A 13336-nucleotide genomic window follows, 5' to 3' on the forward strand; every position below is an offset into this window, starting at 1 on the left:
CACCAGGGTATTAAATTTGGACCAAAGTAGACACAAGCAACAGAACTGGACCTGCTGTCATCAGGATCAGAGGCCCAATCTGCATCACATAACGCATTAATGGAGAAAGGTGCAAAAGTTGGCTTTAGATGAAGAGCCCATGTAAGAGTACCCTTAAGATACCTTAGTATCCTTTTAACTGCAACCTAGTGATCTTCAAGAGGCTCCTTCATGAACTGACAGACTTTATTCGCAGAAAAACTAATTTCTGGTCTAGTTATAATTGCATACTGAAGTGCACCTACAACAGATCTATACATGTAGGAATCAGTGAGGGGATCAGATCCACTTTTAGTTAGCTTACATCCAGTAACCATAGGTGAAGAAATAGGTTTTGCTCCTGTCATATTGGCTCTGGCCAACAAGTCTTTAATATATTTTCAGCTTAGAGATGAGTTGCTTGATTAAGGGAGGATTATTCCCTATTATGATGATATCATCTACATAAACAAGCATGTAGATTGTCAATGACCCCTTGGAGTAGACAAATAAAGAGGGATACACTTGCTGGACTGAAATTGAAACTTCAGAAGTGTCTCCTTAAGTTTATCAAACCAGGCTCTAGGGGCCTGTTTAAGACCGTAGATTACCTTATTAAGCTTGCAGACCATAGATTAGTGGAAGACTCAAAACCAGGAGGTTGTTGCATGTACACCTCTTCTTCCAAAATCCCATTAAGAAAAACATTATTTACATCTAACTGTTGCAATGGCCAACCATAAGTGACAACAAGGGTGAGAAGCAATCTCACTGTTATTGGCTTTATCAAAGGTGAGAATGTCTCTGTATAGTTAATTCCATACTGTTGATGGAACCCTTTGGCCAATAATCTGGCTTTGTATTTACTGATTGTACCATCAGGATTCTCTTTTATTCTGAAAACCCATTTGCAACCAATAGGAACTCTGTTAGAAGGCAGAGAAACAAGAGTCCAAGTACCATTGTTGATGAAGGCATCATACTCAGCTTTCATGGCAGCTAACCATGTAGGGTCAGTCAAGGCTTGCTTAGCAAACTTAGGCTCCATATGAGCAAGAAGAAGAGTAGGATGAATTCGAGGCTAAACAATTCCAGACTTAGACAAATTTATTTTGCTGTCCAAATCCTGCTACAGGAGAAATGAGAGAGAGAGATAGAGAGAGAGACTCTGAGGGTTTGAGAGAGAGAGACACAGAGAGGGAGAGGAACGATGGGTGGGAGAGGGTTAGGACTAGAGGCCGAACAATAGTGAGAGACAAAGTACACTCTACGGGGAGCTCACGATGGATACACCCAGGAAATTTAGGAAGAAACCAGCAAACTCACACTTCGAACTGGAGGGATAAAAAGGATATATCCTCATTCTACTTCACTCGATTCTCAGATGAGATCACGGAGAAGGAGCTATGGCGGCATTTCAGGCAATGGGGTGACGTGAGAGAAGTATTTATTCCTAGCAAAAGGAATAAAAATGGAAGGCGGTATGGATTTGTTAGGTTCAAAGGGGTTATTGATACGCATCAACTGGCAAAACAAATGGATGGACTCCTCATCGGGGGGTTGAAGATGTACGTGAATGTACTGCGGTACAGCAGGGAAGGGCCAAGGCAACGTGTCACGGGGAACAAGATTTCCGACAGAGAGGAAAGCAACCCTGTGGTAGCTGCTCGCATTAACAGACAGCACCACATAAATCAGGGTTCATACGCTGAGGTTCTGAGAAGGAATGTGGATACTGAGAGACCACGAGTGCCCCCCAACAGCTATTTCCAAGGATATCAAGGTTCCATGTCCTCGGTCCATATAACCTTAGGTTCCGATGACACCAATTGGTTGAAGGACGCCTGGGTAGGGCGGTTAACAAACCCAGCTATGTTCGATAGAATTGAGGACGAGATGTTATGGGAAACGGGACTGGATATATCACCTAAGTATATAGGTGATGATCTAGTTTTGCTACTTGGACTTACCGACAGCGGAGCCGAACAACTCATGAACGACGGGCAACAGGGGGGGCGACCGCTGTTCTGTACAATGGAAAAATGGAACCCAACCTTACGCACAACTTTTAGGCTGACATGGGTCCAAGTCTGGGCATACCACTTCAGGCATGGAACTTGAAGCACATCAGGAGCATAGTAGCGGTATTGGGGGACATGGTGGACGTCGATGATGACACAGAGGCCAAACGGAGGCTTGACAAGGCTAGGGTTCTTGTAAAGACTCAATGGAGACCGTCAATCAATCACATGGTCGATGTTCATATTAGCGGCGACAATGGCGAAAGCTTTAAAATGTATGTTGTTGAGGAAAGTGGAGGTGGAAGCCATGAATGCCGTAGAAGACGATATAGCTTGAGTGGGACGTCTGACGAAATCTTCTCCAACGATACTTCTCTCGGACATCTTTCTCCGCCCAGTAGCCCTTGCAACCACCGACACGACCAGTGGACTAGTCCGACGAGGTTAGGCGGCTCCGACGACCACCACACGGACGAAATAGTGGTGCTTCAATCGTGGGTAGACGGCGCCGACGAAGCCCAACAGATAACCCGTTTACCCAGCGGATCCCAGGGTTGCTTTTACCCATTGGGTAATGGTATTAGCAGCTGTTCAAAAACCAGCACCAGTGACACCACACCAGAACTTGTGGGGCCACCAACAACGGATACTTACCCGAAATATATGGGTATTGCACAGGGATGGGTGAGGAGCGTCGGGGATGCAACTGCTGTAGGAGGAAGTCACTTGAATCATCATAAAGGAAAGAAAGGGGAGAGAGAAATAAGAAAGGAAGAAGCTGTTCTGTCTACTTTTGATGTTGTAGATGGTGACATGGCAAACCTACATAACGTGGCAGAGACTTATGAAGCTGGGGTAGCTAATTTTAAAAGTAATGAAGGCCAGGTGGAAGTTTGTGAAGGAATGATGCATGAGGACAGCCAACCCAACCACGTGAAGTTAGGAGGCCCAGTTAAGACTAAAGGCACTTCTATATGCACCCCCCCCCCCCCCCCCACAACAAAAACAGGTCTTCGGCCCAAATTGGCAAATTAATAATGGAGGACATGGGAGCAGCTGTAAGGTGTATACCCGAAAGAGGTGGTCCCAAAAGAAAAGTGTAGTGGGTCAGCCTCCACTCACTAAGGAGTCAACCATGAACTTATTTAAACCCCAAACCCAGCAAGACCCACATCCCTTGAATCATGATCAGTCTGCAACTCGGGAAAAGAATTATGTTATAGAACAAGAATCATCTCTTCATCAAGGTACCCAGGAACCTGATGAACTATTACATTATCAAGAGGCTTTGGAAGTCTGGAATCGAGCCAAGATGCTGGGGGTTACAGAAGAAGAAGGTATGCATTCAGTCATTCCCAGACTCAAGGATATGGAGAGTAGAAATAAGAAGGAAGCAGATAGGTTGGGAAATAGTAGCGGTTATCCATGAATATCATATCCTACAACATCAGGGAATTAGGGAGGGGTGTCAAATGGGCAGCTATTCGTAGGCTGGTCAAGCAGGAGCATGTTGATATGATCTGCATACAGGAGACAAAGAGAGAGTCAGTTGATAAAATAATGTGCCAATCATTATGGGGAGATGACGGAGTCAGCTGGGAGATGCAGCCAGCTAGTAATACAGCAGGAGGTATATTGTGCCTCTGGAGTGAACAAACCTTTAAATTACAGATGAAAGTTGTTGGAAGTGGTTTTATTTTTTTGAGAGGTGAATGGGTGAGGGAAGCTCAACAAGTCAGTGTTCTTACAATTTACTCTCCCTACGAAATTCAAAACAAGAGGTTGCTGTGGGACTAAGTTAAACAGCTTAAACAGTCTTTATTAGGGGACCTTTGGTGCATCCTTGGTGATTTTAATAACATAAGGGACCTTGATGAGAGATTTGGGATATGTCAAAGGGGTTCAGGGATGAATGATATTAAGGAATTCAATGACTGGATTGAGGACTTGGAGTTGGTGGAGCCACCATGGATGGGAAGGCAATTCACTTGGTTTAGACCAAACGGGACGTCTAGGAGAAAGCTTGACAGATTTTTACTCTCTCCCGAATGGCTGGACAGATGGCCTACAACCATTCAATCCACCCTTCCTAGAAACTTTTCCGATCATTGTCCTATCTTGCTTAGATCTTCATCAGTGGATTGGGGTCCTAAACCTTTTAGGGTCCTAGACTGCTGGATGTTAGATAAATCTTTCAAGGACATTGTTTCGAATTGCTGGACCTCCTCTCAGCAATCAGGTTGGGGTGGTTATGTCCTAAAAGAGAAAATAAAGACTTTGAAGCAAGCTCTGAAAAAGTGGAATAAGGAACATTTTGGTGATACTTTCAAGAGGGTCAAGAGGATTGAAGAGGAGTTAAGCAAACTAGAAGAGGAAACAAGCCATAGACAGCTATCTACTCAAGAAGGGATGTAATTGAGACAACTGTAGGAAGCTTTGTGGACAGCGGCACAAGTCCATGAGTCATTGTTGAGGCAAAAGGCGTGTGTCAGATGGCTCAAGCAAGGAGATTGCAACTCCCGCTATTTTCACTTAATGATGAATGCAACTCGTAGGAATAACTATTTGAAGGGTGTTATGGTTGATGGCAATTGGGTTCATGAGCCAGCTCTGGTGAAGGAGGAAGTCAAAACATTTTTCTCAAATAGATATCAAGAATCTGATTATCATAGACCTACATTAGAGGGCATTTGCTTTCAGAAATTAAACCAACACCAGAATGATAGGTTGACTGCCCGATTCCAAGAGGAGGAAGTTAAAAATGCCATGTAGGACTGTGGGAGTGATAAATGTCCAGGACCTGACGGTCTGAATTTCAGATTTATTAAGAATTTCTGGCAGCTTCTTAAACCTGATATCCTGCGCTTCCTTGATGAATTTTATGTCCATGGTGTTTTCCCAAAAGGTGGCAATGCATCCTTCATAGCATCGATACCCAAGGTGGTTGATCCTCAGATTCTGAATGATTATCGCCCTATCTCTCTAATTGGATGCATGTATAAGATTGTTGCTAAGGTGCTAGCCAATAGAATAAAGAAGGTGATGACTTCTATTGTTGATGAAACTCAATCTGGATTTATTGAAGGAAGACACCTATTGCACAGTGCCTTAATTGTAAATGAGGTGATTGAGGAGGCCAAAAGGAGTAATAAATCATGCTTTATATTCAAAGTTGATTACGAGAAAGCATATGATTCGGTGTCTTGGGGATTTTTGCTCTACATGCTTCAACGAACAGGCTTTAGCTCTAAGTGGATTAAATGGATTGAGGGATGCCTCAACTCTGCATCCATTTCAGTCTTGGTCAATGGCAGCCCTACGGGGGAGTTCCTTCCCAAAAGGGGATTACGCCAAGGGGACCTACTTGCACCATTTTTGTTCAATGTGGTAGCTGAAGGGCTGAATGGCCTGATGAGAAAAGCTAAGGAGGAGAATATGTACAAGGCATATCAAGTGGGATCCAATAAAGTGGAAATCAGTCTTTTACAGTTCGCAGATGATACTATCTTTTTGGGGGAAGCGGCCATGGAGAATGTCAAAACAATTAAGGCTGTCCTAAGGTCCTTTGAACTTGTATCTGGCCTTAAAATTAATTTTGCCAAGAGCTCCTTTGGAGCTTTTGGTCAAACTGACCTTTGGAAGCAGCAGGCAGCCATCTACTTGAATTTCCAGTTGCTGGTTCTTCCTTTCAATTATCTGGGAATACCCATTGGAGCAAACCCAAGGAGATGTACTATGTGGGATCCTATCATCCACAAATGCGAGAGAAATCTAGCTAAGTGGAAACAGAGAAATATATCCTTTGGGGGGAGAGTGACACTCATTCAATCCATGCTAACCTCGATTCCTATTTATTTGTTCTCCTTTTTCAGGGTGCCTAAATTAGTGGAAGACAAGTTGGTGTGTTTACAGCGAAGATTCCTTTGGGGGGGAGGACCCGATCAAAATAAAATTGCGTGGGTCAGCTGGAAATCAGTGTGCTTGCCAAAAGAAAAGGGCGGTTTGGGTTTAAAGGACATCACAAGTTTCAATACGGCATTACTTGGGAAATGGGAGTGGAATTTAATGCACCACAAAGGAGAGTTGTGGGTAAAGGTGCTGGATTCAAAATATGGAGGTTGGCGAGGCTTGGCTGAAGTGGATAGGGTGGGTCATCAATCTATTTGGTGGAGGGATTTACAAAAGGTTCTTTTTAGCACAAATAGTGGACAGCTTATTCAAAAAGGATTCAAGTGGAAGGTGGGGAGTGGTAACCACATCAAATTTTGGGAGGATAAATGGACTGGGGAGGAGGACTCATTAGCAGAGAAGTACCCTAGATTTTATTCAATCTCATTGCAGCAGCATCAACTCATTAGATTCATGGGAATGTATCAAGACATGGGATGGGAGTGGAACTTTGCTTGGAGAAGAGCCTTGTTTGACAATGAGATCACCTCAGCGACTAACTTTCTCAAAGATATTGCAGAAATTAAAATCCAGCAACAGGTTTCAGACAATTGGGAGTGGTCTGCAGATCCAGAGGGACACTATTCAACTCGCAGTGCCTATGATTTGATAAGAGAAGAAGCAAGAGATAGCAGTCAGGAGGAATGTTTTGAGAAGCTTTGGAGGATAAAGGTTCCAGCTAGGTTTTCTGGTGTTTGCGTGGAGATTGTTAAGAGATAGGCTGCCGACAAGAAAAAACTTGCAGAGAAGACAGATTCAACTCACAGATTCACTTTGTCCTCTCTGCAGAACCCAACAAGAGGATGCATCCCATCTTTTCTTTCACTGCAGCAAAGTTCAACCCATATGGTGGGAAACCATGTCATGGCTGCAAGTTAAGGGTGCTTTTCCATTAAGCCCAAAGCAGCACTTCCTTCATCACTTGGGTGTTCAACCTGCTGGTGTAAGAAATAATAGATGGCATTGTTGGTGGCTAGCTTTAACCTGGTCCATCTAGAAACTTAGAAATAGTATAGTCTTCTCTAATGCGAATTTTGATGCTAATAAGCTGTTTGAAGAAGCCATATTCCTTCTATGGTCTTGGCTTAGGGGTTATGAGAAGGATTTCACAGTGCATTTCAATCACTGGTCAAGTAATCTACCACAAAGTTTTATGTATCAGCAGGGGATTGCATAGCTATGACATTTATACATGTAAATTCATATGCATTTTGTATCCATAGCTTGGTTCCCCCTCAGAATATCAATGTCTGACTGTGGAACCATTTATATGGATCTCCTTTGTATTATAAGTATCTCTGGTACTTCTTTCAATATATATTACTTATCTTTGCCGATCAAAAAAAAAAAATTCCAGACTTAGACCTAGTTTGCATTGGATGTGTGTTTTGAACAATGGGTCGAATAACAACTTGTTCTGGTTAAGATACTTGCAGATCAGAATTTGCTGAAGATGAATTGGTAGAAGCAATAGAAGTTGTGTGAGGTACATGATGAATCTCACTAGGAGAAGTAAGGAGAGGATTGATTGGACTGAGAATTAGACGTGTGAGGAAGATTTATCAAACCATAAGAATAGGTGCTTGTGTTTGAGGAACAAACTCAGTAGGTATAGTAGTGGTGGGAAATTGTGACTCTAAAGAAGAGTGTGAGGAAGAAGTAGAGGAAAATAGACAAAGGTAGGAAAATTTGGACTCATTAAACACAACATCCTTAGAGATGTAAATTCTGCTTTCTGCTGAAAGACACTTGTACCCTTTGTGAGTAAGTGAATATCCCAGAAAAATACACTTTGAGATCTAAACTGAAGTTTATTTTGGTTGTAAGGTCTTAAGAGTGGAAAACAAGCACACCCAAACACCCTTAGAAAATGAAAATTAGGTTGTTGTTTATACAGTTTGACAAATGGTATATCAAAATTAAGAGAGGGAGTAGTGAGTCTCTTGATAAGAAAAACATTGGTTAGGAAAGCATGATCGCAATAGGTAAGAGGAAGAAGAGCTTGGTCCAAGAGAGTAAGTCCAAGCTCAACAATGCGTCTATATTTTCTCTCAACCACACCATTTTGGTGATGGGTATAAGGGAAAATCACCCTATGAATGATCCCTAACTGCTGTAAAAAGGAAGTAAAAGGTCTAAACTTCCCCTCAGTCTGTTTGAACAACTTTAATAGGAAGACCAAACTGTTTCTCAACCATTGCTTGAAACTGTTTGAAAATATTCAGTGTTTTAGACTTTGCTTTAAGCAGAAAAATCCAGGTATACCTAGCATAGGTATCAACAAAAGTAACATAGTAGTTATACCCAATAGATGAAATAAAGGGAGCTGGTCCCTAAAGATCACTAAAAATGAGTTCAAGTGGTTGATTGTAAGTGGTGTAAGAAGAGGGAGAGTGTAGTCTATGTGCTTTACCAAGACAACATGAACAACAAAAATCAAGCTCTCTTTTATTGATAAATGGAATCTTACGAAGTTGCATTACAAGTTTTTGAACAGCAGCACTAGGATGGCCTAGCCTAGAGTGCCAAGTGCTTGAAGTAATGGAATTTACAGAGGCAAAATTTACAGGAGAATGATGTAAACTAGAACTAGGCCTAAGAGAGCTTGTCTTGACATTGAAAAAAGGACTTGACAGCAAGCTGAGAAATTTGTACAAACCATTAGAACTGAGATTTCCTTTGAGAAGTATATCATTGGATCCCTGAGATTTGGCCAAACAAACATTAGGATGGAATTCAAAAAACACAGAATTGTCTTTTGCAAACTGACTTACGGTTAGCAGATTTTTAGAGATATTAGGAACATGCAAGAAATTGTGAAGATTAATAGTAACATTAGAATTGAATGGGGATAGAAATGAAGATGAGCCAATAGATTTAATAGGAAAACCTTAACCATTTCCTTTTATGACTTGATCAGATCCTTCAAAGGGAACACACTACTGAATGTTTTGAACATTTGAGGTCACATGATGAGAAACACTTGAATCTAGAAACCAGCTATTAGAGGGAGTGTAGTAGTGGATCCAACAACCATGGCTTGCGGTTGATTAGGAGTAGTCGACGATGGAGGAACTGACTGTGGCAGTGGTGAAGTATAGGTCATAGGATAATTGGAAATCATTGGAGCTTGTGAAGACTTTCCCAAGTAGCCTTGTGATGTGGAAAAATAGATTGAGCAGTGCCTAAGTAAGCTTGTTGCTGCAACTGCTGTGGAAAGACAGGTTGAGCAGAAAAATTGTTGAGCATGGGAACATATTGCACTAGAGCTTGTGCATACTGTTGTTGTGTGCCAAAAGAAACTTGCATAGGTTGAACCATTGGTTGCATAGGTTGAGTCATACTAGGATAAGTTGTGCCGTAGAAAGAGAAAGATGGTATATGCCGACAATTGCCAGCATCATGTCCATACTGAAAACATATTGAGCATTGAATAGAGCTGCGACCACCACGACCTCTACGTCCACCAAAGCGGCCACCACGACCACCATTGAAATTAGACTGCTGATATTGATTCTGATCATTTTGGGAATAATTCAAGTACTGATTTTGATTGGGGTTTTGAGGCTGATTTTGATTCTGTTGCACAAGATTAGCTTGGATAGAATCTGAATTGGAATTCAAAGGAGCAGTAGAAGTGGATGCAATGTTGATAGAAGCAACATTTTAATTACGAAATTTCTCAATGAGATTCATGTTCAAGAAGCACTATTTCAATCTCTCATCAATAGAAGGAAGCTCATATTTATTCGTGATGAAAGCAATAGAAGAATCATAAATCTCTGGTAGATCTTCAATAATGATGTCTATATGTCCTTTCACAGAAATCGAATCACCCATAGCAACAAGAGAGTGAACAATGTTTTGTATTATAGAAAGAAAATCAGAAACAGATTGACCTTCAAGGGAGATTTAGCGAAGATCAGTACACAACTGCCTCGCTTGCATTTGTATGTGCATGAAAATAATTGTGAATTTTGTCCCTTAGTGACCAAGAATTTGTGCAACCTATGAACTTGTGAAGCATCGAAACAGAAATGGTGGATGGAAGCCACGAGAGTAACAATTGATCATAGGTTCAACCTGCGATTTCCAGAAGAGAGTTCACAACATCGAGCTTCTCAGAAATGATGTGATTGAAGTTCGTGTTCGTTGATGGAGGCTGAATTGGCTGCGCATGGCCACCGTTTGGTGGAGGATCACCACTGCCACTACTGGCAGTAACTGAGTAGTCATAACGATCAAGAGCGCGATGGAGATAGGTGAAGGAGAAGGGGAAAAACAGAGATCGAAAACAAAGAAGAGATCGAAAATAATAAAAAGATAAAAAGATGAGGAAATCCCCAATAAATTTATTGCAGATCACAACCTAGCTCTGTATACCATGATAGAATTTGAGAGAAAGTAAAATAATGTTTATCATTGATATGAAAAGATTAGACAAATTCCAACCAACAATGTTATCTCTTTATATAGAGACTCAAATGTAACTAACTCTCAACTGTAAACTAACCCTGACAGTTACTAACTATAACTTCCTTACAGCTGGTAACAACTCACTGTCAATAAACTAATAGGTCACTAATAATAAGTAAAAGTCAATACAATGGAGTAAAAATACTCTAATAACTACAATGAACTCCAAATTATGAGGTTAAAGTTTCCTCTATGTAAATACTTATGTTGTCCTAATATTTGGGATGGGTTGGGTTCTACTACTAACTGATTTATAATGGTTGAAAAAAAGCAAATGAGGAATCAAGTTTTGAAAGTCACAATTATCGATTGATATCACAATATGAACAAGATCTTTCATGTGTTGGTGGTGTGCATTGATTGATATGTATCTCATTTAGTATTATGCAGAAATGTTTTTATTTTGCTAATTATTTGTTTTTTTTAATTACTCATTTGGTTTTTATAGTTATACAAACTTTATTTTTCAGTTGTTACACTTAAAAATCATATGTTTCAGTTCTTATAGTTTCATTTGGGTCCTCAAATTGTGATTTTTTTTTTAAAAAAACTTAACCTTGTTAATGGGTTTTGATGTAGCATTGACATATACAAGCACTTTTAGTTTCATTTTGGTTCTTGTTGCTAGTTGCTAAAAAAAACTTAACATCGTTAACAATGGATAAAGTGGAGCTGACGAGTTATTGACGTGTGTTGCATAGTAAAATTACTCATTTCAATTCCTATACCCATAAACTTTCTTTTAATATTTTAGTTCCCATTATCACCTCTCTCATTTCTTTTGCTTCCTCCTCCACTCCCTATTATGTTTCTTTATTTTCTTTTTGTCTTTATTAAGTTTTTCATACTTGGAATATAGCTTGTTTTCAAAAAACTATCTAACATTCATTTTTCCCCAGGTACCTGAAAAATTTTTGCATTTCATTTTAGTACCTACCATCAGACTGCATCCGTTAAGTGATAACGCAACAGACAGAGTGTCACGTCTTCACGCTTTGTCACTAACCACATAAGCACAGACCTCCATCACCTTCTTCCCCTTCTTCACCGGAAACCACCACCACCATGCCACCACCATAGACCATGCTGTGTAACATCCCATTTTTCGTAAATAAATTAAAAAGACTTTTTAGTAAAAATAAAATAAAATAAAGTTTTACAAAATGGTGAGATTTTTATAATTAAATAAATAAAGAAAAATAGTTGTATTAAAATAATGATTTGAAGAAAAAAATATATTTGATTTATTCATTTAGTAGGAAATAAAATAGAGTATTTGTTTATAAAGTAAAAAAAATATAAAGTAAATAATAAGTTGTAAGTACCCTAACTATAAATAGAGACATGTTAGGTCAGTTTTGACACTGACGATGTCTTCTTTTTCTCTCAATTTCATTTTTCACTTCCCCTCCTCTCAAAACCCTCTCATTTTCCCGCATACTACCAAACCTGTCCTAGAAAAACGACGATCCCGAACTCATTCATCGTTGGATCGTCGTGAAATTTAAGCACCAGGTTCGCAACTCAATTCCGAGCATTCTGACCGTTGGTAAGTACGAAAAGATTTCGGAGCTGATAGAAATATCCTTCACATCGTGGCCTTTTCTTTTCCCGCAGAAACCCAAAACTGTCTCGTAAAACTACGATCTCGGATTCGTTAACTACTTGATTGTTGTAAAATTTTGATATGTGATTCGCGATTCATTTACGCACGTCTTTACCGTTGGTATTTGCAAACTAATGTCTGTGGGAGGAGAAAGATGCATCGCACATAGGACCATGGAATAGAGGCTTTAATCTCTTCTCCTTCTCTTTGACGTTTGGGAATCCTATCAGGGCAGTCGGAGAAAAAACTGGAGGAATCTCAGAAAATCGCTAGAGATGTCACTATTGCTGTCACAATGCACATGTGAGCCCACTTAAAGGTAAGGGATGTGTTTATCGCAATTAGGGTTAGAATGAACATGTGTAGGGATCCTTAGAGGATTAAATTATGATTTATTTTGGGATGTTTTTTTAATTATAATTTTTCATTTACGATTATAAATACAATATTTTTGTGTTTTACGTACCAATTGATGTTCTAATGAAAATAGATTGATAAACTTGAGTGTTCTTGATGTTTTTGTGTTTTAACCCATGATTTTGATTAATTGATTTTGATATAGCTATGTGAAATTATTTAAGGGATTATACTCCCCAAGTTGTGATAAACTTTTTGCATAAATTGTTATATTGAAATTGTGAAATGGTGATTCAAATTGTGAGTATGTAATAAATTGAACATGTGATGAATGATGAAATAAATGTGTATTGAGATATGTGTATTGAGTTGTGAGCTATGAACTATACAATCACACAATTGTAAGACCCTTTAAGAGCGACGAGTATTGTGATGGGATCCACTGTGGGAACCCGACGAGTTAAAATGATTTTGAAAATAATTGAGTAGTCGTGTGTAATGCATAGTTCATAGGTAAAGTGTATATAACTCATGAGGTGTGATAACATGTTAAATTGAGATTATACCATTGTGATTGAGATCGAGCGTATGTGATAAATTGAGTATATATGTGATTGAGATGTTGTGTGCATTGAGTTATGAACTATGAATTGTACAATTGTACGACTATAAAACCCTTTAAGGGCGACGAGTTAATGCTAAGACCCTTTAAGGGCGACGAGTTAATGCTAAGGCCCTTTAAGGGCGACGAGTTAATGCTAAGACCCTTTAAGGGCGACGAGTTAAAACTATTTTGAGAACAATTGAGGAGTCATGTGTTTTGTACAGTTCATAGATAGAGTCTGTGTGCAAAAATGTTTTTTTTGGTTGGATCTGAATTAGGAGGGAGAGGCCCTGACGGACTCTTCGG

The 13336-nt window shown here is 39.8% G+C and overlaps 1 protein-coding gene across 1 annotated transcript; it reads left to right on the forward strand.

Moving 5' to 3' along the window:
- Positions 1 to 3464: 3464 nt before the first annotated feature.
- On the forward strand, positions 3465 to 4454 carry LOC106796095 (uncharacterized). Its single transcript, XM_014767646.1, has 2 exons — positions 3465 to 3669; positions 3865 to 4454. The coding sequence occupies exons 1-2, from the start codon at positions 3465 to 3467 to the stop codon at positions 4452 to 4454; spliced, it is 795 nt and encodes a 264-aa protein (XP_014623132.1).
- The last annotated feature ends 8882 nt before the right edge of the window (positions 4455 to 13336 follow it).

The sequence above is a fragment of the Glycine max genome, chromosome 15 (genome assembly GCF_000004515.6).
Source record: "Glycine max cultivar Williams 82 chromosome 15, Glycine_max_v4.0, whole genome shotgun sequence".
NCBI lineage: Eukaryota > Viridiplantae > Streptophyta > Magnoliopsida > Fabales > Fabaceae > Glycine > Glycine max.

Excerpts from the sequence above, each read along its gene's own strand:
- LOC106796095 (XM_014767646.1), top strand. The coding sequence starts at position 3,465 with ATGAATATCATATCCTACAACATCAGGGAATTAGGGAGGGGTGTCAAA. Across the intron at positions 3,670-3,864 it reads AGCTAGTAATACAGCAGGAG|GGGACCTTTGGTGCATCCTT; the intron begins GTATATTGTGCC and ends AGTCTTTATTAG.